The 25,220-nt window shown below is 35.6% G+C and overlaps 3 protein-coding genes across 6 annotated transcripts; 2 read left to right on the top strand and 1 right to left on the bottom strand.

The window, feature by feature from the left end:
- Positions 1-728: 728 nt before the first annotated feature.
- LOC123913812 (V-type proton ATPase 16 kDa proteolipid subunit) lies at positions 729-2,716 on the top strand. The gene is made up of 3 exons (XM_045964674.1): positions 729-956; positions 1,482-1,767; positions 2,285-2,716. Exons 1-3 carry the CDS (start codon positions 881-883, stop codon positions 2,415-2,417), a joined length of 495 nt encoding a protein of 164 aa, XP_045820630.1. The 5' UTR covers positions 729-880; the 3' UTR covers positions 2,418-2,716.
- A 3,234-nt stretch (positions 2,717-5,950) lies between these two features.
- Positions 5,951-10,316, top strand: LOC123913810 (epimerase family protein SDR39U1 homolog, chloroplastic). Of its 2 annotated transcripts, none has more exons than XM_045964673.1 (13): positions 5,951-6,250; positions 6,633-6,686; positions 7,529-7,604; positions 7,721-7,780; positions 8,047-8,165; positions 8,337-8,381; positions 8,500-8,578; positions 8,795-8,856; positions 8,945-9,047; positions 9,138-9,198; positions 9,454-9,524; positions 9,653-9,792; positions 10,031-10,316. In XM_045964673.1, the coding sequence occupies exons 1-13, from the start codon at positions 6,173-6,175 to the stop codon at positions 10,130-10,132; spliced, it is 1,050 nt and encodes a 349-aa protein (XP_045820629.1). In that variant the 5' UTR covers positions 5,951-6,172; the 3' UTR covers positions 10,133-10,316. The 2 variants fall into 2 exon arrangements, with proteins under 2 accessions (XP_045820629.1, XP_045820628.1); XM_045964672.1 differs by having other exon boundaries at positions 6,002-6,250; positions 7,526-7,604.
- Positions 10,317-10,637: 321 nt separating this feature from the next.
- LOC123913809 (polyol transporter 5-like) lies at positions 10,638-13,685 on the bottom strand. Of its 3 annotated transcripts, none has more exons than XM_045964669.1 (3): positions 13,376-13,685; positions 11,992-12,338; positions 10,638-11,902 (listed from the first exon to the last, which is right to left on the bottom strand). In XM_045964669.1, the coding sequence occupies exons 1-3, from the start codon at positions 13,506-13,508 to the stop codon at positions 10,841-10,843; spliced, it is 1,542 nt and encodes a 513-aa protein (XP_045820625.1). In that variant the 5' UTR covers positions 13,509-13,685; the 3' UTR covers positions 10,638-10,840. The 3 variants fall into 3 exon arrangements, with proteins under 3 accessions (XP_045820625.1, XP_045820626.1, XP_045820627.1); XM_045964670.1 differs by having other exon boundaries at positions 11,992-12,230; positions 13,376-13,664; XM_045964671.1 differs by having other exon boundaries at positions 11,992-12,074; positions 13,376-13,641.
- Between the last annotated feature and the right edge of the window lie 11,535 nt (positions 13,686-25,220).

Genomic DNA, 25,220 nt, shown 5'->3' with positions numbered 1-25,220 from the left:
AACACGACAACCACAAGCCACAACAACAAGATTTTTAGTGACCAAACCAATCATTGAAGAAACAACCCATATCCGCAAAGGAACCACCACCACGAGCAAAGATACGTGTAAGGGAGGGTGGTGCGGATATGCTAGAACCAATCATGGTAGCGCATTGCCGACGACGATGCAGCCTTAGTTGGGGTTTGGGGTGGAGCGGCCATGGGACTTTGCACCACCGAAAATTGGCTCTACATCGTAAGAATTTTTTTTTGATCTGTATGGGGAAGGGTTAAGGAAGGAGTCTGCAACGACAAATCTACACTCAACCATTCATTCTCTTTAAAATTTTTTTTTTTTGTTGATGAAATTTGGATCTCAAATCACTATTCGTTCATTCAAAAAACTTTTTTACATTTATTTAATATCAAATAAAAGAAAATGCATTTGCTGAACAAATAATATTTCATGTAACAATTTTTTAAAAATTGTATTGTCTTTGACTCTTTGTTCAAAAATTACAGTCCGACAAATGATCGGAATGAAACATAAATAAATTTTGTTCTAGTATAATGTTGAACTAGATTTAAACGTATGTTTTAATTCTCCAACACATGAGATTATGAAACTGGGTGGTCTAAGTTGGTTAAACCGGGCTCGGGTTATAATATCCATATATCCGAACCATACGGTACCCGAAGATGTAATCATTAAATTAAATAATTAAGTAACTATATATAAAGCCAAACCAATCATCCACGTTCCTTCACTAACCATTTTCATCTTTCTACGGAAACAGAGATCGGAACTAAGAACCTCTCTTTCTTTCTCTCCGTCACAAAAATCGGATCGGAAAACCGTTGTTCTTAGATCAGATCTATTCTACGTCGTTGCAGTAGGAATGGCTCCATTCAGCGGCGATGAAACGGCACCGTTTTTTGGCTTCCTTGGAGCCGCAGCTGCTCTCGTTTTCTCCTGTAATTTCTTTAATCCCTAACTTCTCAATTAGATCTGTTTTCGTTTTTTCTCGATCTTTTTTCAATTTCACCAAATTTCAATTTCCGATTCATAAAATTCGTACTTGTATGTTCGATTATCGTAGTCTTCTCCAATTGTTTTGGATTCGGCCTTGCGTTTCCAAAATTTGTTTAGCAATTAACTTGAAGCAGGATCTTATTTTTAAAAAAGAATAATTATATATATATATATATATATATATATATATATATATATATATATATATATATATATATATATATATCATGATTGATATTTTCTGTTGTGCAAAAAATTTGTTTGATTTATCAAATTATTTTCTGTGGATCTTAATTGTTTTCAAACTCGAGAATAGTATAACTGTATAAGTATTTAGGTATTGTTTCACGTTGTTTTGGAACTGTTGAATTGTTTTGTTGTGAGAAAAAAAAGTGAGATTCTGAATAGGAATTAGATCTTTCTTTGATTTATTTTACTAATGGTTTGAATTGAATTGATGGAGGAAGGTATGGGAGCTGCCTATGGAACAGCAAAGAGTGGTGTTGGTGTAGCTTCGATGGGTGTGATGAGACCGGAGCTGGTGATGAAGTCTATTGTACCTGTTGTTATGGCTGGTGTTTTGGGTATTTACGGGCTTATTATTGCTGTTATTATCAGTACTGGAATTAACCCAAAGGCCAAATCTTATTACCTTTTTGATGGTTATGCACATCTCTCCTCTGGTCTTGCTTGTGGACTTGCCGGCCTATCTGCCGGTATGGCTATTGGTATTGTTGGTGATGCTGGTGTTAGGTATATTTCTTCTACCTTAGTAATTGATATTGAGTTAAATTTCAAAATGACTTTTTTCCCGTTATTATTTGGTGTAATGTAATACTAAAATCTAGAATTTCACATTGCCATGAAACTTATGTGTTGAAGACTGAGAAATGCATTGTATCGGTGAACATATGGGTCTTGAGTTCTTATTTACACTGCTTGACTGTTTTCTTAAGGTATGTCTGGATTGGTGGTATAGTCTAATAAGGTGGAATTGAATGAAATGGTATAACGTCATTCATTTTTTAAAATTTAACAGAAATTATTTGATTCCAATCCACCCTATACTATGAATCCAAACTTATCCTTGGGAAGTATACATTCACATGTCCTTAACCTTTTTAACAGTCTAGTATGGTATGATCCTTGATGAAACATGCATTTTTATTTTACAAGCCTGCAATTGTTAACAATATGATACTTGGATATGTAATGTTTACAATCATTTATAAGAAATTTATTCCTTTGATTAATTAATCTCCTTCTGCAGAGCCAATGCACAACAGCCAAAACTTTTCGTTGGAATGATTCTTATCCTCATCTTTGCTGAAGCTCTTGCCCTTTACGGTCTCATTGTTGGTATTATCTTGTCTTCACGTGCCGGTCAGTCTAGAGCCGAATGAGAAAGGAGCTGTGTTGCAAAATATTCTTTGACCGCAAACCTTCTTATTAAGAGGGTGAGAGGTGAATTTTTAGTTGCGCTGTTATTAGTGAAAACAATAGCTCCACTTGTCATTGATGGTGTTTGTATAAGTAGTCTATCTTTGCTTAATAAAGCTTTTAAAGCTTCGTCCTTTTTTCCTTATGATGAAATGTGTCATGCCATATTATATGAGCCTATTTTGTTTTTGCTGCTGCTGAAACTAGTGCTTGTAATGATTTAGTTGAGAATATAACTTGTATGCATTTGTGGATTTTTTCATATCGGATGCCGGCTTACTTCTTAACGCTCTGCTTAGACAGTAGTACAATGACCTTTTCACAATAGAAGATCATCATTTATGTCTGAGGGTAGAACATGAGAAACTAGATTGATACCTTTCTATTCTGCCCTTTTAAGGACCTTCTACTGCGTGATATAGGTGGTGGTGTCACCTGATCCAATTTAGATTGTTTATGTTTTTCCATTATATGGTCACGTGCAATAAATAAGTCTGAGTGAGGTTGTGAACATTTTAGTCACGAGCTCTGTATGACAAGATGCGTGTGCTTCGTCTGTCCAACCCCTAGGATGCATCATACAGTACATTACAAGAGTGCCACGGATACACGTGTAATTTATTTTTTGAAATTTAGGATATTACTACCTAGATACTGTACTAGATATACTTGTAAAGGCAAATGGATACTCCTTAAAATATTTTAGGTTTCACATTGGTATCTTCAAGAAAAAAATATCTATTTTGATCTTTAAAGATATTCCCGTTTGCCACTTTAGTCATTTTCTTTAATTTTTAACCCCAAAATTATAAGGTGGACCAACACTATAGGTGCTCCACCATAGACTTCAATAATTTTTTAATATTAACCATTTGATTTCTTTATCAAAAGAACATCCGTTAGATCCTAAAGATCTATTGTATCTAATAGTGTACAACCAACACATAGTTTTATTTTCTTTTCTTCATCTCCTTCCTTCCCTCTACTCCATCAACGCAAACAACAAACCCAGATTTTTTTTCTCTCTAGAATGTTACAATAATTTTTCCAAAACCTTCTTCTTCGGTCAAATATTTTTAATCTTCAAACCTCAATCCACTCTCTTATGGCTTCTGAAAACATCGACACACAAACTAAGTTGGAAGGAGCAGATTGAGAAAGCTTGTTGTTTTTAAGGATTGGGACTTGTAGTGTTATTAAGATTGCGAAATTGAATATGGAGAATGACTGGATTTTCTCTGTTTTTTTATTTGAGATTTAGTTGAAACTGGATTTGGGATTTACAAGTTTTTGAATTTTTGGGTTTATGTTGATGAAGTTTAGTTATGGGTTTTTGGGTTTCATTTGTTTTGCTCCTTGCTCTTTCGTGTTCCTATTTCTTGGTTGTGATTTAGGGATTTCGATTTTCAATTTGGGGAATTTTTTTTTGGTTTGTTTGATGAAGATTGATGAAGTTGGTGATGAAGATGAAGAACAAGAGAGAGAAGAAGATGAAGAACAAGAGAAATATTTACTTGATGATGGTTCACCATTATATTCGGTAAACATGCAAATCCTACTAAAGTGGCAAACTGATATATCTTTAACGGACCAAAACAGACTTTTATTTTAAAGACCAATGTAAAATCTAAAATGTCTCTAAGGAACCAAGTACTAAAAAAACGGACACAAATGTAACAAATCATTACAAGAAAGATCTTATAATACATGACACCTACATACTCACGTTTAATAAATAATCATCATCATCAACACTATCTAGTAATAAATTGCTCTTATCTCCGATTGAAGATAATTTTGATAGCAACTTAATGTAATTTGTTAAATATTGAGTTCCTTGTTTATATTACCTCTTCTATAAAGTGGTTGTAAAAGAATCATCTTTAACATGTGTGTGTTTCAAACTTGAGGCAAGACCTATTCGCAAATTGGACCAGGTCATCCGAATCATGCGTAGTAAGGTAGATTATACAGTGGGCACATTCTAAAATATTCGCGATTATAATTTATTAGACTAGTGTGGACCATAGATTGCACCATACAAGCATCAACATACACTGTCTTTGGAATATGCGTCCAAGAGAATGTTTTAGATCCCTTAATTATCTCCTTGTTGAAGGGGGTGTGCCGTTCTCCAACTTAGTTTTCCTATCTCGACAGGAATTACTGCTTCAGTGCCATAAGTGAGTATGAATGGTGTTTCTCCCATTGTGGAATATGGTGTGGTTCTATAGGCCTAGTGTACATGGTGGAGCTCCTCAACCCAATTCCCCTTGGCGTCATCTAGCCTTCTTCTCAGTCCTCTCAGAATGACTCTATTTGTCGTTTCAGACTGTCAATCTGTCCGTGAGTGCTAAACTAATGCAAAGTGTTGCTTGATTTTAAAATTATGTAGTAGCTTCTACATCTTTTTGTCTGTGAATTAGCTTCTACATCTTTTTGTCTGTGAATTGGGTGTCGTTATCTGTCACTACGGATTGTGGAATTATGAACCTAGTGAGGGCGTTTCTCTTGAAGAATTTTATCACGTTTGTTGCTGTAATACTTGCTAGTGCTTTCACTTCTATCCACTTAGTGCAATATTGTTTTGAATGAGCCTATGCTGTCCATTCCCCGCCTGCAAAATGGCCATGGGGTGATCAATGAACTCAACTCTATTGGCGGGGCTATGTGTGCGTCCCCATGGCTTTGGCACTTCTCACACTTCTTTACGAAATCTTTGGAGTCCTATACCATGGAGGGCCATTAGTATCCAGCACGTTGCACGTAAGACTTTCTTAGCCAAAGCCCGTCCTCCTAGGTGCTGGCTTGTATTCCAAAAAATATAAAAATGTTGTTTCTAACGTAAAACAAACTTGTTTTGTTTTCCTTAACTAGTACCTCAATGACACTAGTTAGCATGACCTTAATAACTAGTAGAATTGTGCAGTGAGCCGCGAGTCAATATGCGTTGCATCCGAACAAAATATTAGACAACTTTTAAATAAAATAGAATTAAAGAGAGAAAAATTATATAAAATAAATTGTAATAAACCTACTTTAAATACATGGCACTCGAAGTGAGAATTTTGTTTTAGAAGTTTGAACCGAATAAAAATAGACTCTCCTTATAAATTACAAAAGAAAAAGTTTATATATTAATATATGTTAAAAAATATAGACCCGGTATAACTTGCATAAAAGGCATCTGAATAAATTACTAAATAAAAATAGGCCTTCACATTTAATAGTTGAAGTCTCTTGTATTTTGAAAACAATATTTGTGACATTTTTCATAAGTTGTTCATATAGCTTATGAAAACAATTTTTAATATATAAAAAAACAATTTAACTTTATTTATCTTTTGTTATAAAACATAACTTTTTTTTTTTAACTTTATTTATCTTTTGTTATAAAACATAACTTATATAAGCTTATAAATAAATATTTATCATAAGTGATTGTACTATAAACTGCAAATAAATTGTTTATCCCAAGCTACCCTTTATCTAGTTTGTTGTAAAAGTAAAACTAATTAAACGATAGTAGTTGTTAAACTCTTTTACAATAAGTGGTGGATATGGTAATGGTGGTTGCTGTGGCTCCAAATTAACCACGAAGAAACCATACAAGAAATAATCTTAACAGAGTACATTACAGCACTGTGCATAGCAAATTAGTTGATGTTTTTTCTGAGAGGCAATAAGAGGGATCTCATCTTGCTACGAACTACAAATAATGGAAATCAGTGGAACCACAGCTCTAACTTGGTCTCACACCGTCTGTCCTTCTCTTCACCTTCCTCAAACCCTCTTTGTAAGTTCCTTTCTTCATTTTCATTTTTTTTTTTGGTGTTACGTGGCACTGCATTACTCGCTGTATTTTTTAAAATTATTATCGATGTTTACGTGTCAGTGTCAGAGTCTGGTATCTCTATAAGTTATTCATAGGTTACAATGCTTGGCTATCCATTATTAGAGATAAAGTTTGTTGTTAATAGTTAGTTAAGTGTTAGTTAGGTTAGTTATTTGTTATCTTTTTCATTTTATATATGTATAAATAAGGGTCCGTTTATTCATTATTCATTAATTGATCAAGTTATCAATAATATTTGTACATTACATTTCTAAACTTTTCTCTCATCTATGGCTTTTATAAAAAAAAATAGTAATATCCATTACATTTTAAATTTTACTAGATTAGGGAGGCTAGGAGGTTCAAGGTTTGGTGTGGCACTGATCAAAGCTCCAAGGTATGTTCTGTTTTATAATTTGGTGCTTGCCAATTGATTTGACTTATTTTCAAATGACGTTTTGATAAGTTTTGCTCATTGGCTTTGGCTTCTTTCGAGATAAAGATTCTGAGTGGGACTGTTCTAGTTGTTAATTTTTTGTGGTGATAGTGAAGTTAGGCTTCTCATGAATTTGTTTTAGTAAACCTAATTCGTGGTTAGGATGGATAGCTCATTGGCTCTTAATTTTTGGTGAGAATAGCAAATACGGCGCTAAAGTAAGAAGATATACACACAAGAATACAATGATTATCAGAGTTCGGCCAATTATACCTATGTCTCCGACAGTAGGTTGACAGTTGTAGTTTTCTATTATGCAATGCTTAGGGTTACAACTTACAAGTACAAAGTTATGTTTAAATAGTACAGTCCACTACGCTCCTCTATATTTGAGCGTATGCCCACTTATCAGCGAATATGAGTCATACTCAACAATGCTCCAATTAAGTATTTTATTGGCAGCAGTTTCATGGTGCGCCATCCTTGACGGGATTAATTAGCTACGATACTTATGATTTCCAGTTTTTATCTTACTATAGATTGTAGATCATTAGCCAAAATTTAAAGAGGAAGGAACTATGCAACTATCAATGCTTGTACCATGTTAAGCATTAGATCCAAAATATTAAATTTAGCTTCAATGTTGACCATGATGCTACCAAACACGTTGAAGTTATGCATGATTTCTATCGGACATTACATTAGCAATTTGCATTGTACCTTGAGAATATTATTTAAATGTTCAGAATATTATTCGTTTTTTAGTTCCTTCACGATCATCACTGGTTAATGTGTTTTAGCAGGGAAATCAAATGATCATATCTGTAACTGGAGCAACAGGTTTTATAGGTAAAAGGCTGGTGCAAAAGCTGCAAGCAGGTTAGCCCCTAACTTATAGGATCCCTTGTATGTACCTGTTTATATCATATGACCTCTCGGATTCTTTCTGGTAAACAATTAAGCTAATTTCTGTTCTTAACTAACAACCTTTGCAGAAAATCACAGCATTCATGTCCTGACACGCTCTAAATCTAAGGCAGAACAAATTTTTCCGGGTAAGAAGGTAATAAATTAACGTGATAATTCAAAAATCCTCACATTTTTCAAAAGCATGTCCTCTCTTAAACTCATTTACCACGGTAAATTTATTCAAGAGATCAAAATGACACCTAAATTTCACTTAACCTTATAACTACCATATTTGTTGTTGGTTTTAATTCATATGTAACTTGTAATACTCAAAGCATATTCAAAGTCAGATATATACTTCGATCACTCTGAAGTCTGAACTAACCGATTAACTCTTCCCCGGTATTTCCAGTGAAAGACTTTCCAGGAGTCAAGATTGCCGAGGAGCCAGAATGGAAGGATTGCATTCATGGATCAACAGGTGTTGTGAATTTGGCAGGATTGCCAATAAGTACCAGATGGTCTTCTGAGGTTATTTCCATGTTTCTATTACTCCCGCTATTTAAATGATATATACTTACAAGTTACAACTAGTTTGGTGGTTATCTTTAGCTTTACTTAGAACTAATTTGGTTTCCTTGTTTGCTAATTTGGTAATGTTTTTCCTTACTTAGCTCTCGATGTTGTTTGCTAATGCTTCAGATAAAGAAAGAAATCAAGCAAAGCAGGATTAAAGTGACCTCAAAAGTAAGTATACATTCCAATTGAGGGAATATTATTTAAGTATACATTCCAACACAAGATACATGTACTTACATATAAAGATTTTCCATTCTTCTGCTGACTTATTCGTTTCATAGCGAAGGTTGTAGAATTTATAAAAAGCGCACCAGATGATATTCGACCCAAAGTTTTTGTTAGTGCAACAGCTGTTGGTTATTATGGTATGTTTGTTGACCAAAACTGGCTCTCTACTGGTTGATTCTTTTTCACTATAAATTAAAATGATTATGGTCGTTAAATTCGTTGGTTAGAGTCTTCAGAAAAAAATCGTTGGTTAGAAAATGTATTACTTTTGAAGCATGTTTTGTAATCAATTGACTATGCATGATTTTGTGGACAAAGCTTTTCATTTTCTTTGTACTTAATTATATGTCCAGGCACCAGTGAGACACAAGTCTTTGATGAACAAAGTCCATCAGGAAAGGATTACCTTGCTGAGGTAAAAGGAATTTTTCTGTCATTATTGGAAAATTATAAGATCTTAAATCTCATAAGAAAGTAGAAAAACCATCAGTCTATCTTTTCAGGTTTGCAGAGAATGGGAATCGTCGGCTCTAAAGGTTAATGGAGATGTTAGAGTGGCTCTAATTCGCATCGGTGTTGTTCTTGGTAAAGATGGTGGAGCACTAGGTATCATATAAAAAAATATAAATATGTATTTTATGAAATTCATCATATTGTCTTTGTATAACTGATAACTACATCTTTGAACTTCTGCAGCTAAAATGATACCTCTCTTCATGATGTTTGCTGGTGGACCTCTAGGTTCTGGAAACCAGTGGTATTTTACTTAGTTGCTTGCGCTCGTAAAAAGTTTTTTTTTTTTTTTTTTTAGTTTCCTTTTAATCCATTATTAGTTTATTACTTAGACACCATCCATAAAAAAATTTCCACTATGCTACACCCTGATGTGTTTTCTAAATTGTGAAACAACTTTATTTCCAGCTATGCTGTTATCGAGAATATATATGGTTGTGATTTGCGTTTTGTATGCATCTTAATTTCTACTCCGGTTCTTTATTGTTATTCCTCACAGGTTCTCCTGGATTCATCTTGATGACATTGTCAATTTAATATATGAAGCACTATCAAATCCATCCTACAAAGGTACCATGTCTCGAAAAATAGAATTTGTTGATTTCTTAAAAAATTGCTAATTAAAAGAATGGTTTAATGACTTCAGTCTTGATTAATTGGTGAACTTATTGCATTGCCTTGAATTATGTCTGCATTAGGAGTTATCAATGGAACTGCACCAAATCCTGTGCGATTGTCCGAATTGTGTGAGCAGCTAGGACAAGTTTTGGGTCGTCCCTCATGGCTGCCGGTGCCTGACTTTGCACTCAAGGCTGTTCTTGGAGAAGGTGCTACTGTGGTAAGGAGTCATCTCTGGTTAACATGTCCTCCATCCATATATACTCCATCCAGTCCTTTTTATAAGAAACAATCTACTTTTTAAGTTCATTGAATAAGTAATGGATCTGGTTTATGATATATGTCAAATACATCGGTTATTCAATGAATCTAAAAAGTCAACTGTTTCTTCTAAAAAGGATCAGAGGGAGTATCTTCTAATATGAATTCCATGAAATGTACCCTTAATCTCTCTGTAGGTTTTAGAAGGGCAAAGAGTGGTTCCTACTCAAGCCAAGAAGTTAGGTTTCTCATTCAAATATTCATATGTGAAGGATGCCCTTAAAGCAATTATTTCGTGAAGCAATATTAGCACAGCAACTGTCATATTCTTTATTCTTTGGAATTGGAATCATGCATCAACCTTTCCAACATGTCAGTGGCGATTCATCAACGGCTTTATAATTATCTTTAACTTTAGAGTCTTTCTATGAATTGATGAAACGAAAAATACTATCGATCAATGAAAATTAAGACATTTATTTTCTTCTGCGTTTTCTATATATTCTGGCATTGATTTGTGCCACTTATGCCTTGTCTACTTCTGTCACTCTTCTGCCTAGTTTTTATATTGGTATTGCAACATGAACAAAAGTAGTATATATCACTGCTAGAGATAGAAAATTAGTGCATTTGAATTGCAGTCTATCTCTCTCAAATCTTAGTTTGAGCCTCTGCAAATTGAGTTTTGTCCATGAACATAGTTGGCTCATTCATGTTAGTTTATTTGAACATCACTGCGAGTCTTAATTTTAACTCTTACTTAACTAATCATAATGGTTCGAGTTAAAGCAGACTAAAAGAAACTATCGTTTCAAATTCACATCATCCATGTTAATAGCATAAAACGGCAAATTGCATAAGCTTATACACTTGACTTTTTTTTTTGTTGTTGAAGGAGCCACATTTGACTATATTGAAGTGCCCGAAATATTTAAAATTTATCAAGCTTAGATATGGTTAACATCATTTTATCAATTCTTCCTTAGCTAATCCATAGTTGTAAAAGTCTAATCATTGTAACTCAATTGAATTTCGTGGTTCACTTCTTTGGTGGCATTGACGTTCGGTTTCCTCCAGAAGTTACCGAAAGACCCTTCTATTTCCTCCAATGTTTTGCCTTGTGTTTCAGGGAGCATAGTATAGTGAAAGATCCATGCGACAATTGCAATCCCCGCGAAAAGAAAGAAAGCACCACCTATGGTGATGGCATTAACAAGGGACAAAAAAGTCATGGAGATGACTCCACTAGTGACCCTATTCACCACAGCCCCAATAGACACGCCCTGAGCTCGAAGCCTCAGCGGAAATATCTCAGAACTATAAACCCATGTAATGGGACCTGACCCGATTGAGAAACTACCCACGTAGGACAACACCGCCGCTATACTAAGCCCAATAGCCCATGTCAGCGAGGCGTGTGAATTATTAATAATAGTGAGACTAATCGCCAATGTCAGAAGTGAGAGTATTAACCCACCAACACTGGTTAATAACAGTGCGCGCCTCCCAATGCGGTCCAATAAAAAAGTGGCCACCAAGACGAACATTGTTTTCATGAACCCAACGGCTATGGTTGCGAGAAGCTTATTTGTGTCGGATTTGATCCCAGCCTTCTCGAAGATTCTAGGACTGTACAAAACAACAGCGTCTATGCCTGTGGCTTGTGCGAAGAAGTGAATCCCAAGGGAAGCAATGAAAATGTGACGAACTGCAGGTGTAGGATAAATAAATAGTTCTTTCCATACACCCTTGCCTTGAACTTTTGTGACAGAAACAATGTCGTCGTCGCAGTCCAAAGGGATCCCTGCTATCTCTTTGATATCAATTAGTCTTTGCTGAGCCTCTTCTTTAGAATCGGATATTTTATATAGAACCTTTTTGGCTTCCCCTAATCGACCCTTCGCAACGAGCCACCTAGGTGACTCGGGCATAGCTAATACAGCCACAGCTAGAAGTATAGAAGGGATTGCGCCGATTCCAAGCATCACTCGCCAACCATAGCGGAGTGGCAGCTTTGAAAATCCATAGTTTGATATGTATCCAATTAAAATCCCTCCATTCAAAAATACCTGAAAATAACATGCTATTCAGTGAATTGTTAATTTATTTATTATGGCAACATTGGTAAATTAATCAATGTGGAAATCTGAAAACTCGCCTCAGGCAAGGAAGTGAGGAAGCCACGGGAAGAAGTTGGGGAGACTTCAGAGGCATAGACAGGAGCAATCAAGAAGGCAAAACCTATACCAACGCCGGCAAAGAAACGGCCAAACATGAGAAATGCATAGTTTGGAGAAAGTCCCATAAGTACAGCACCAACAAAGAAAATTACACCGGCAAGGACAATCGTGTAACGCCGCCCAATCCAATCGGACAATCTCCCTGCAATGTAAGAACCTATGGGAGAGTAAAGGTTTATGATGCCTAATAGGATTTCAAGTTGTAAATCTGTTATTTTAAGGTCTCTTTGTATATAGATAGCTGCTCCACTCATCACACCAATATCTGTTACAGTTGTTATAAATCCCATTATCACATTGATTCTTAGAAATGAGTATTGGGCCTAACTCATCCTTACAAAACCGGCTTTTAAGGTGAGGATTGCCTCTAGTATATAAACACTTAGTCAGGCCATATCTCAACCGATGTGGGACTCTTAACACACCCCCTCACGCCCAGCACTATTGGGCTTGGTGCGTGGATATAAATGGTAGGTGGCCCGATAGCGGAAACCTGATAACAGGTGGCCCAACGGATCGGGGAGAGGCTCTGATACCATCTTAGAAATGAGTATTGGGCCTAACTCATCCTTACAAAACCGGCTTTTAAGGTGAGGATTGCCTCTAGTATATAAACACTTAGTCAGGCCATATCTCAACCGATGTGGGACTCTTAACATAGATGAATATTCATGTCATATAAAAAATAAGCTAAGAAGTTTGATAGAGAAAAAAATAATATTAGAATTTCATATTGATTGATAAAATATAGCAAGTAAATACATGATATGATCTATGTATATAGCTAGTAGAATAACCCCTACTAACAAATTCTAACTAACTCTTTGTTTTCTATATATTCCCTCTCGGTTAAAATTCGAACTTTGGTTTGATGAGAGTTGGTCTCTTATTTTTTTTATTTAGTAGTCTAGTGGCTAGACTCACATGTTATAAGTGTGAAGAAGTGGAATTTAGCTTCTTAAAAAAAAAGTATGAAGAAGTGGAGAATCCGAGTTCGAACCTCGACCCCTCCAATAATGTCCCTTGGTACGGGACATCCTGGTTGGTCTCTCACTAACTTTTATGTTTCTGTTAATATATAGTATGTCAATCAATTAAATGTTTTATTTTTCTGTTCCAAATGGTTGGGCAAAATATTTCCTTATCTTTATTCTTTCTACAAAAAAATGGGTTCTAAATTTACTTTTTTCAGCATATATTATAACACTATTAGTTAGTTTCATTCATATGAAATATTATATATTCTCTTTTGTTGTTAAATGGATATAAATGAATTAATTGTATGGTTGTATTTACACTTACCATAGCCAAGTAGGATAGAAGTCATAGAAGCCAAGATAGCACAAGCACAAGCAAATTTGTTCCTTTTGGGCTTCTTTTGAGGATCAAAATCTTCAAGAGATTTTAGAGTTGTTGTTTCTTCTCCCTTAGCCATCTTTGTTTGGTGAAGATAATAATGATGTTAGGATTTTGGTTAGCTCAAATAGATAGCTGGCCACTTGTAAATTATCTATTAGTGAATAAATCATTGGAATTTATGAACTACATTCTTCTGTTCAACCTCACAAAAGTACAAATAGTGTCATCCTAGATAGTGTGTTTAATTTTGACTAAAATGGACAATAATGGTCCTTCCATTTTGACTATACTTTCCTTTTTATGGTGATCACAAGTTAAAAGAAAATTAAATCTTTATTTCCTAGTCTACCATAATTTTTTTCGCAAGTTTATTTTTTTTAAAGGGACTTATATTAAGGGACGGAGGGAGTATATTATAATTATAATAATTATATATGAACAAAAGGTAGATGAACAACAAGCTGCGCCACCAAACCTTTTTGGATAGCAAAATCCAATCTTTGAAAAACTACATTTATCGACCTAGGCGACACAACATTACTATGCATGACCTTTTGAACTCTGTTCAAAAGGTTTACGGCCTCCGGTGCTAGAAAGCCAAAAGTGTCAAATGCAAACGGTATAAAAACATGTTGATGGTCAGAAGATGTTTTCTCATATTTGGTCATTTTGCTCGAAGTGTATTTTAATTCTCTTATTTTTTTTTTGGTTACTAATTCTCTTATTTTGTCTAAATTAAAGTCGTGATTTTCATTTCTAAAACCAAAAATTTTTGGTCCTTTGTTTTACAAATTTTTGGATTTTAACTCCACTTGAAGTTTTTTTTTTCTTTTCTGAAATGACATATTTTTAATAATGTGACATCATTGTTATATGATTAGATGCATAAAATTTCATAACCAATCTAAATGCAACCATTTTTTTTTCTTCGGTGGAGGTGGTAAGGTAGAAAATGAAGAATTGGAGAATAAGTTTTTAAATTTAGGAATTTTAAATTTCGTCCCGGTAATTTGTTCGAATTTTAATTTTCATCCTTGTAGTTTGTGCAAATTTTGATTTTTACCCTATAATTTTCCAAGTCAGCGCCCTTTGAACACGTGGCAGTGATCAGTTAGCAGGTCTAGCCATGTCAGTGTTTTTGTGTGACATGGCCACAATAAGGGACTGAAACCAAAGTCTTTTGAAATTGCAGGCAAAATGGGAGGATTTCTTTTTACCGGGACTAAAACTCAAATTCGTTAACTTTATAGAGACAAAAAAATCCATTTTACACTAGAAATAACAACAAACTCAACGGGTCAACCAGTGGGTTAGAAATATCAATTTGGCATGAACAAATAATTGGGTTAAACAGACGAATCAACATACCCAAACTATTTTGCTTTTATATGAATTTTTCTTTTTAGGTCCTCCATATTGCTCTTAGTTCCCTAAAAATTACAACTTTACACTTAAATACAATTCATAAGTTACGTTATGAACTATGTTTTGGTTCAGGAGTTATCTTCCGAACCTAGTTCAGAAGTTCTGAACTATGTCAATATACAACACTCAATCTATCTAAATTGCAATTTTTCACGTTTTTTGGTCTCAAATCAATATTTGTCAATCATAAAAGATTTTTACAGTCATTGGATGTGATGACAGCCGGTCATTTGTTAATTTTAATTGCAATTTTATAATAGTTTAATAAGTTTTGAGGAAAAATACATGGTCAAATAGAAGATTATGCGAAGAAAGTGATTTACAAAAAAGTTTGAAGACAAAAGATCACAGGAAAAAAGACTTAGAAAAATATTGCAAAGTTTGATGATGAAAAACGCTGTAGCCACTGTTATCCTCGCGTCACTGTTGGAAATTCATAGCAGCGCGATTTTGGTTTATTTGAAGCAGAACATGACGTCATGCTGACGCGAATTGTTTTCCTTTGTTTGATGAGGTGTCAACGTGCTAGAGGCTGGAGTCCCTTTTTGATGTGCACGTGATTTGTTGCTTTCCAAAGACATATAAATAGCAACTAATTTTATAAACCTAGGCAGATCACGCAGACATTGGAGAGAAAATTGGACACGAGACCAGAGGGAGATCTCACGCCGTCACCGAGAGAAGCAGCGATTGAATCCATTGGAAGCTTTATTCTAAGGTGCTTTTCACAATTAAATTATGTATAATATTCAGAATTTAATTGTTATGTTTGGCATGAGTAGCTAAATCTCTATTTGATTAGAATTAGTAGATGATCTTCCTTGAATTGATTTGAACCATGTAAATTGTTGAGGATCCTTGGGACCTTTTTAATATTATTGTTATTCAGTTACTTCTGTGTTTAATGCTTTTTATGAATTGACGAATTTATGAATTGAATTTAGGAATCGAATGATTACTAACCATAACTTTTGAAACCCGAATCTGAAATAATTGTTTGGTCAATAGTCGTTTTAGAGATATCGGATTATTGTACTATGATAAGGAGAATTAACGAGCATAAATCTTTCTATGAATTTGAATTGACCTAAGACATTAGGAAATTATTTTTATGGAAAAGGGTTCTTAGTCATTAACACTGGTCTGAACTATTTAGTTAATTTATCGTGACAATAAGAGTGAAAAGGTAGCCTAGGACCGCATTTACCAAATCATGAAGAGGAAGTGAATCGAAAATTCTAATCATCTCTTTAACCGTTTGAAATCATCACTTTTAATTTTAATTGTTTTATAAATCAACTTTGCTTAGCAAATCCCCCTGCATTTACATTCCTAAATACGATACAGTTGTCTTGTCGAGATTGAAACAATCCCTGTGGATACGAATTTAATTTATTACTTAACGATAAATTAGTACACTTTCTAATTTTGTCATCAAGTTTTTGGCGCCGTTGCTGGGGATTGTTGATTAATTTCAGCAAGGCAATTTCGTTTTATTTAGGAGTTATTTTATTTTATTTTTTTCGTTTTATTAGAAAATTAAAAAAAAAATTATTATAGCATACTTATTTCTATTAATTATATTGTGCAGTGCTATTGAGGTATTTTTTGGTTGTTTATGCGAGGTAGAAAAGTTGCAAGAGAGCTTCTCTTCGACGCTGAAATCGAGAAAACCGCAAAGGCGAACAGGAAAGCAGTACGGTTAGCACAGTTAGCTGAGCAAGAGCTAGTTGAAGCATCAACAGGAATATCTTCAGACACAGGTTCTCAGTTTGAAGAAGAAGGCAAGATGGCCGATGACCCACCACCACCACCGCCGCCTAGGCGTACTATGGGTGATTACTGTCGCAGAACTGATACAGGGCAAATTTCTATGGGGTTCCAACCGGCGAATCCTGTGACTTTCGACATCAAGAATACGGTTCTCACCGGGCTAAGGGATAATCAATTTGATGGAAGTGCAATCAGAGATCCATGGGCTCATCTAGAGCGTTTTTATGAGACATGTACCATGTGTCGTCCTGACGGGTACACTGATAGTCAGATTAAACTCAGGCTGTTTGTGTTTACTTTGATTGGAAGAGCAAAAGACTGGTTGCAGTGCATTCCGAGTGGCACTATTAACAATTGGAAAGAGCTTGAAGATAAATTTTTAGAGCGTTTCTTTACTAATGACATGTTTCTGGCTAGAAGAGCTGACATTACTGGGTTTGAACAGGGAGAATCAGAGTCTTTGTTCGAAGCCTATGAACGTTTCAAACTTTTATTGAGGAAATGTCCGAATCACTCTTTGGACAATATGGAGCAAATGCAGATATTTATCAGAGGTCTGAGAATGCAATCAAGAATTCTAATAGATGCTTCAGCTGGAGGCACAATTAGACACAAAAATGAGGATGAAGTCAGAGAACTAGTGGAGAATATGTGCATGAATGAATATCGTTCCAAGAGCAAGAGGGATCCTAAAAAGAGAGGAGTATTCGAGGTTGACACAAACACAGCTTTACTAGCCCAGATTGAGATGTTAAACAAAAAGTTGGCTGCTAAGACTTTAGCAGAGGCGAATGTTAGTCAGGTTCAAGAAGTCAGATGTGATTTTTGCCACGGGCCACATGCTAATGGAATGTGTTCACTAGAAGCCGAATCAGAAGAAGCTAATTATGCCGGAGGATATCAGAAAAATAACCCTTATTCCAACACGTACAACCCAGGTTGGAAAGACCACCCTAATTTGCAATGGGGTAATCAAGGAAGTTCTTCTCAAGGTAACTCTCAAAATCCACCTGCTAGAAAACCATCTCCCTTGGAAGAAACAATTAATAAGTTCATGCAGATGACTCAAAGTAACTTCGAAGCCATGAGAGCCAGTCAAGAAACCTCTAACAGAAATCATGAGGCTTCCATCCGAAATCTTGAAACACAAATTGGGCAAATATCAAAACAGGTGGCTGCTCAATCAAGTGGGGGATTTGCGGGAAACACTTTAGACAATCCGAAAAATGAGAGTTGTAAGGCTATAGAGTTGAGAAGTAGAGTTGTACCATCTGTAGTGGACACTAAGAGAGAAAATAAAAAAAAAGTGGAAGTAGAAAAGAAAAGTGAGGGTGAGGGAGAAGTTGAAAATGAGTGGTTGATTGTAGATGAGGTTGAAGTTGAAAATGAGAGAGTTGAGGAAGAAAAAAGTGAGAATGGGGTTAAGGGAACTAGTGAGGGAGAAGTTGAAAAGAAAGAAAAATTGATTGATGAAAGTTCTATTCTTAGAAAAACCAAGAAACAAATTCTTGAAGACTGCGGTAAGGAGCAAGTCATTCCCCCTTATGTCAAATTGCCATACCCCCATTTGAAGAAAAAGAAAGACAAGGAAGAGGGTCGATTTAAAAAATTCATGGAGATGTTTACAAAGTTACAGGTTAATGTTCCCTTTGGTGAGGCATTGGAACAGATGCCAGTTTACGCAAAGTTTATGAAAGATCTCTTGTCCGGAAAAAGGAAGCTGAAGGATGATGAAAACATTGCCTTGTCAGAAGAATGTAGCGCTATTCTCCAAAGAAAGCTACCACCTAAATTGAAAGATCCTGGTAGTTTTACTATTCCATGTTCCATTGGTGAATTGAAAATTGGAAGGGCTTTATGCGACTTGGGGGCAAGCATCAACCTGATGCCGTTGTCCATGATGAAGAAGTTAAAGTGTGGAGAACCGAAGCCAACAAGAATGACTTTGACATTGGCTGATCGATCTGTTACATACCCTTATGGGGTGCTAGAAGATGTGTTGGTTAAGGTAAATGACTTGCTTTTTCCAGCTGACTTTGTTATACTTGATATGGATGAGGACTCCGAGGTACCGTTGTTGTTGGGAAGACCCTTCTTGGCTACTGGTAGGGCACTTATTGATGTTGAGCTAGGAGAGTTAATGTTGAGATTTCAAGACGAACAGGTTATTTTCAACGTGTTTGAAGCTATGCGACATCAAAACGAAAATCCTCAATGTTATCGGGTTGATGTTATTGAAAATATTGTTGAAGAAACCTCTCGAGTTGAGAAACCAGTTTTACCGATGGAAAGTGTGATCGTTAACTCAATTACGTTAGTTGAAAAAGTCCAAGAAAAGGAGATTGAAGAATGTGTGCGTCAGTTAGAAGCCTTGGAAGTTGAGAAAGTGCAAAAGAAAATAGAGGATCTTAATGTTACAAGGTCGGGTGAATTAAAAGAAGAGGCGTCAGCACCATCTGCACCCGAGCTGAAGGAGTTACCAACACACCTCAAGTATGTCTTTTTAAGCGAAAAATCTATGCATCCCGCTATCATCAGTAGTTCCTTGACTGCTTTGGAAGAAGAAAAACTCCTAAGAGTGCTTAGAGAAAATAAAAAAGCACTCGGGTGGAGCATATCTGACTTGAAGGGAATCAGTCCAGCTTACTGCATGCACAAGATCAAGTTAGAAGAAGAATTCAAACCTGTCGTCCAACCACAACGGCGACTGAATCCAACCATGAAAGATGTTGTGAAGAAAGAGGTTACAAAGTTGCTTGAAGCAGGGATGATCTATCCCATATCAGACAGTTCATGGGTAAGTCCGGTACATGTAGTCCCTAAAAAGGGAGGAATGACAGTCATCAGGAATGAAAAGAACGAGTTGATTCCAACTCGTACAGTTACTGGGTGGCGCATGTGCATAGACTACAAGAGGTTGAATCAAGCAACAAGGAAGGATCACTTTCCTTTACCTTATATGGATCAAATGTTAGAGAGGCTGGCTGGTCAAGCCTTTTATTGCTTCTTAGACGGCTACTCTGGCTACAATCAAATAGCTGTAGACCCGGCAGATCAAGAGAAAACAGCTTTCACATGTCCATACAGAGTATTTGCTTACCGGAGAATGCCTTTCGGCTTATGCAATGCTCCCACTACTTTTCAAAGGTGCATGTTTTCTATCTTCTCTGATATGATTGAAAATTCCATTGAGATTTTTATGGATGACTTTTCTGTGTTTGGTAAAAGCTTTGATATTTGTCTTGCCCACTTAGATGTTGTTTTGAAGAGATGTGTCGACACTAATTTAGTTTTAAATTGGGAAAAGTGTCATTTTATGGTTACCGAAGGAATAGTGTTAGGACACAAAATCTCTTCAAAAGGAATAGAAGTGGATAAAGCAAAAATTGAAGTTATAGAAAAATTACCACCTCCGATTAATGTGAAAGGAGTGAGGAGTTTTTTAGGCCACGCCGGTTTCTATCGACGTTTCATAAAGGACTTCTTAAAAATTGCTAAACCTTTGTGCAATCTCCTTGTGAAAGAGAATGATTTTAAATTTGATGATGAATGCTTGAATTCTTTTTCCGTTATTAAAAATAAGTTGGTCACCGCGCCCGTAATCACAGCCCCTAATTGGGAATTACCTTTTGAACTGATGTGTGATGCCAGTGATTACGCGGTTGGAGCAGTGCTTGGCCAACGGCACGCAAAATTTTTCCATGCTATATATTACGCGAGCAAAGTCCTTAATGAAAACCAAGTGAATTACTCCACAACTGAAAAGGAATTGCTTGCTGTAATATTTGCTTTGGAAAAGTTTCGCTCTTATTTAATTGGTTCGAAGGTTATTATTTTTACAGATCATGCAGCATTGAAGTTTCTACTCACAAAGGGGGATTCTAAACCCCGGTTACTTAGATGGATACTGTTGTTGCAAGAATTTGATATTGAGATCAAAGACAAGAAAGGGGTTGAGAATGTGGTGGCTGACCATCTCTCAAGGTTGGCAAACCCAGAAATAACGAAAAAGGAGAAAAGTATAGTAGCTGAGTTCCCAGATGAGCAGCTTTTAGCAGTGACTGAAAGACCATGGTTCGCAGACATGGCAAATTTTAAAGCAGGAAATTCAGTCCCAGATGATTATAGTTGGCAACAGAGAAAGAAATTTTTCAATGACGCTAAATTTTATCTTTGGGATGATCCATATTTATTTAAGGTAGGTCCTGACGGTTTGATAAGACGATGTGTTGCAGGTGAGGAAGCAAAAAGTATCATGTGGCATTGTCATAGTTCAGCTTACGGAGGCCACCACGGCGGAGAAAGAACTGCAGCAAAAATTCTTCAATGCGGTTTTTGGTGGCCCACTCTGTTCAAGGATTGTGTTGACTTTGTGAAAAATTGTGATAAATGCCAACGGACAGGTAGTATTGCCATGAGGAATGAGATGCCCCAAAATGGAATTTTAGAAATTGAACCTTTCGATTGTTGGGGTATTGACTTCATGGGTCCTTTTCCCTCGTCTTATTCTAATCTTTACATTCTTGTTTGTGTTGATTATGTTACCAAGTGGGTTGAGGCAACTGCTTGTGTTGCTAATGATGCTCATACTGTTGTTAACTTCTTGAAAAAGAATGTTTTTGCTAGGTTCGGAGTACCCAGAGTTTTGATCAGTGACGGGGGGAAGCATTTTTGCAACAAATATTTGGAAAGTGTGTTAGCTAAATACAATGTCAAACATAAAGTTGCTACCCCTATCATCCACAAACATGTGGACAAGTGGAAGTATCCAACCGGCAGTTGAAACAAATCCTTGAAAAGATTGTTGCTAACTCGAGGAAGGATTGGGCAAAGAAGTTAGATGATGCACTTTGGGCATATAGGACCTCATTCAAGACTCATCTTGGGTTATCACCATATCAGTTGGTGTACGGTAAAGCATGTCATCTACCGGTGGAACTAGAACACAAGGCCTATTGGGCGGTAAAATTTCTTAATTTTGATGAAAAAATGGCGGGTCGGAAGAGGCTATTGAAGTTGAACGAGCTGGAAGAGATGAGGCTGCAAGCTTATGAAAATGCAGTCATTTACAAGGAGAGGACCAAGAGATATCATGATAAAAATTTGGTCAGAAAAGAGTTTTATCCGGGACAAAATGTGTTGTTGTTTAATTCTAGATTGAAACTCTTTCCCGGAAAACTAAAATCTAAGTGGTCGGGTCCTTTTGTGGTTAAAGAGGTTTCGCCGCATGGAGCTGTGGAACTACAAGATTCGGGTTCTTCTCAAACGTTCAAGGTTAATGGGCAAAGGCTCAAACCATATAAAGGAGGCGAGATTCCTACTGAGAGGGTCTCATTAGTACTGAATGACCTCTAAGGTCAACATGAGTCAAGCTAGTGACGGTAAAGAAGCGCTTAATGGGAGGCAACCCATCAGATATGTTTTTATTTTCTTTGTCTTTAATTTTCAAAAAAAAAAAAGGAAAAAAGAAGATAGAAACACAAAAATACAAAAAAAAAAATATACAAAAGAAACAAAAAAAAGGAGTCAGTCATGGTTGTTGTTTGCTGACAATCCCCTATGTTTCATCCTTATGTTACTTTGTTTATTATTGAGTTGAATGTTTTTATGTCGTTTCAGAATTGTCAGTGTGTTAACACCTGAATTTGCATGATGAGAATCTCTTAGGCTTGCACATAAAAGAATAACTGACGTGTGACTGCTCATGAAAGCGCGATGGTTCAAGAGACAAAGAGACGAATTGGAAAGATGGAGTTTTGCACGATGTACTAGTTCAACTTTCAGATACCTCAGCTGGTGAGCATATTGAGCCAAATAAATTCCACGGTATACTTTTTCTTTCACATCTTATGAGTGTATCCATGCTTTGTATATTTTCTAGAACTTGCGACTATTCTCTACTGTTGATTGGTTTTACATTTTCACACATAGAGGCACATTTGTTTGGTACTCTGAGCCTTTTCAAGCTACCCTGTTATTATATATCTGTTGCTAAACCACTTTGAGCCTAAAATATTTCCCTTTTCTTTCGGTGACTAACCCAATCATAAGCCTTTTAGACATAAATTTTTTTATCTGTTTGCCCTCCTTGGAGTTAGGTAGAAGCTTTAAATTTTCTTGTCATGACATCATTTTAAGTTTGGGGTTGCTTTTGGAATTAGCAACATCTTAAGTTTGGGGTAGGGGTACTAGAGAACTAAAAAAAAAATGATAATAATAACAAGAGACTCACAAAAATAATTGAGTTTTCTTCAAAAAATAAAGAGCCATTAATCATGAAAAATAGTGGCATCTTCAAAAAAAAGAGAAAAAAAAAATTTGAAAGATAAGTTCTCTAGGTACCTTATTCACAATGAATTGAGCCCTGGTAATGGTAATGCTTCAACAAGGAATAGTAGTGGATACCTAACTCCAATTTAGCCTACTTTTCCTAAAATTATCCCACCATTTACCCAAGCCAAGTTATAACCCTCAAGACCTCAAAAATGTGTGTGATGTATTTACTTTGATTGACATTTAGAATTTTTTCAAGCTTATGGTAAAATAGCATTTGCATGTTGATGGAGTGAATACCCTGTCAAAAATTGAGTGAATTAGTGAGTGAGAGATAAGGTTGAACTTTGTACATTGTGTGGAATGGTCATCGGACCAAATTTGATTCAAGTCTTGGAAGCCAAAGTGTTTATTGAGCATGATCACTGAAGTTAACACCGGTGGTTCTATTGCCGGATGAAGAGAAAAAGGTTTATGAGATTTTTATCATTCAAATTAATTTGTTAATTCCCTGACAATTTTGTTTTGACAGACATGTCACTTGAGGACAAGTAACAGTTCAAGTTTGGGGTTGTGATGACAGCCGGTCATTTGTTAATTTTAATTGCAATTTTATAATAGTTTAATAAGTTTTGAGGAAAAATACATGGTCAAATAGAAGATTATGCTAAGAAAGTGATTTACAAAAAAGTTTGAAGACAAAAGATCACAGGAAAAAAGACTTAGAAAAATATTGCAAAGTTTGATGATGAAAAACGCTGTAGCCACTGTTATCCTCGCGTCACTGTTGGAAATTCATAGCAGCGCGATTTTGGTTTATTTGAAGCAGAACATGACGTCATGCTGACGCGAATTGTTTTCCTTTGTTTGATGAGGTGTCAACGTGCTAGAGGCTGGAGTCCCTTTTTGATGTGCACGTGATTTGTTGCTTTCCAAAGACATATAAATAGCAACTAATTTTATAAACCTAGGCGGATCACGCAGACATTGGAGAGAAAATTGGACACGAGACCAGAGGGAGATCTCACGCCGTCACCGAGAGAAGCAGCGATTGAATCCATTGGAAGCTTTATTCTAAGGTGCTTTTCACAATTAAATTATGTATAATATTCAGAATTTAATTGTTATGTTTGGCATGAGTAGCTAAATCTCTATTTGATTAGAATTAGTAGATGATCTTCCTTGAATTGATTTGAACCATGTAAATTGTTGAGGATCCTTGGGACCTTTTTAATATTATTGTTATTCAGTTACTTCTGTGTTTAATGCTTTTTATGAATTGACGAATTTATGAATTGAATTTAGGAATCGAATGATTACTAACCATAACTTTTGAAACCCGAATCTGAAATAATTGTTTGGTCAATAGTCGTTTTAGAGATATCGGATTATTGTACTATGATAAGGAGAATTAACGAGCATAAATCTTTCTATGAATTTGAATTGACCTAAGACATTAGGAAATTATTTTTATGGAAAAGGGTTCTTAGTCATTAACACTGGTCTGAACTATTTAGTTAATTTATCGTGACAATAAGAGTGAAAAGGTAGCCTAGGACCGCATTTACCAAATCATGAAGAGGAAGTGAATCGAAAATTCTAATCATCTCTTTAACCGTTTGAAATCATCACTTTTAATTTTAATTGTTTTATAAATCAACTTTGCTTAGCAAATCCCCCTGCATTTACATTCCTAAATACGATACAGTTGTCTTGTCGAGATTGAAACAATCCCTGTGGATACGAATTTAATTTATTACTTAACGATAAATTAGTACACTTTCTAATTTTGTCATCAGATGTCAAAGAGAAGGTAATATACTTTTTAACCGATTGTTTTTTGTATTCATCATTTTTTATTTAGAAACTTGTACTAGTTTGGTTTGGAATGTATTTCCAAACTTGGATTAAAAGTCATCTTCCTAACTTGAATTGGAATATAACTTCCGAACCAAAACATAGTTTGTAACATAACTTTCAAACTATATTTAAGCGTAAGAATAGAATTTTGGGGGGCTTAGGAGTACCATAGGAGACCTAAAGGAACAAAGTTCATATTATATCGGATATCATTCGTACACTTAAATTGTGGCTAAACACAATTATACTGTGGCTAACCTACAAAATCTAGATCACCATCCTTCATCAAGTACTGTTTCTCAGCCAATATGTAATGAATGAATATAGGCACAAGAGAATAGAATATGTCCAAGTTGCATTAGATAATTTTTAGGTTATGAGTCATGCTTTTTAGAAAGTTCAAATAGGGTACCAATGCCATAAATAAAGGCATTGTGTGGAATGTAATGAACAAGCA

This window comes from Trifolium pratense, linkage group LG3, assembly GCF_020283565.1.
Source record: "Trifolium pratense cultivar HEN17-A07 linkage group LG3, ARS_RC_1.1, whole genome shotgun sequence".
NCBI lineage: Eukaryota > Viridiplantae > Streptophyta > Magnoliopsida > Fabales > Fabaceae > Trifolium > Trifolium pratense.
This window is presented reverse-complemented; position numbering and strand designations above follow the sequence as displayed.

Coding starts and splice junctions, on each gene's coding strand:
- LOC123913810 (XM_045964672.1), top strand. CDS start 6,173: ATGGAAATCAGTGGAACCACAGCTCTAACTTGGTCTCACACCGTCTGT. Junction 6,687..7,525: donor GCACTGATCAAAGCTCCAAG/GTATGTTCTGTT, acceptor AATGTGTTTTAG/CAGGGAAATCAAATGATCAT. Junction 8,857..8,944: donor GAAAGGATTACCTTGCTGAG/GTAAAAGGAATT, acceptor CTATCTTTTCAG/GTTTGCAGAGAATGGGAATC.
- LOC123913812 (XM_045964674.1), top strand. CDS start 881: ATGGCTCCATTCAGCGGCGATGAAACGGCACCGTTTTTTGGCTTCCTT. Junction 957..1,481: donor AGCTGCTCTCGTTTTCTCCT/GTAATTTCTTTA, acceptor TGATGGAGGAAG/GTATGGGAGCTGCCTATGGA. Junction 1,768..2,284: donor GTTGGTGATGCTGGTGTTAG/GTATATTTCTTC, acceptor CTCCTTCTGCAG/AGCCAATGCACAACAGCCAA.
- LOC123913809 (XM_045964669.1), bottom strand. CDS start 13,508: ATGGCTAAGGGAGAAGAAACAACAACTCTAAAATCTCTTGAAGATTTT. Junction 12,339..13,375: donor TTCTATCCTACTTGGCTATG/GTAAGTGTAAAT, acceptor CAACTGTAACAG/ATATTGGTGTGATGAGTGGA. Junction 11,903..11,991: donor TCCTCACTTCCTTGCCTGAG/GCGAGTTTTCAG, acceptor TGTTATTTTCAG/GTATTTTTGAATGGAGGGAT.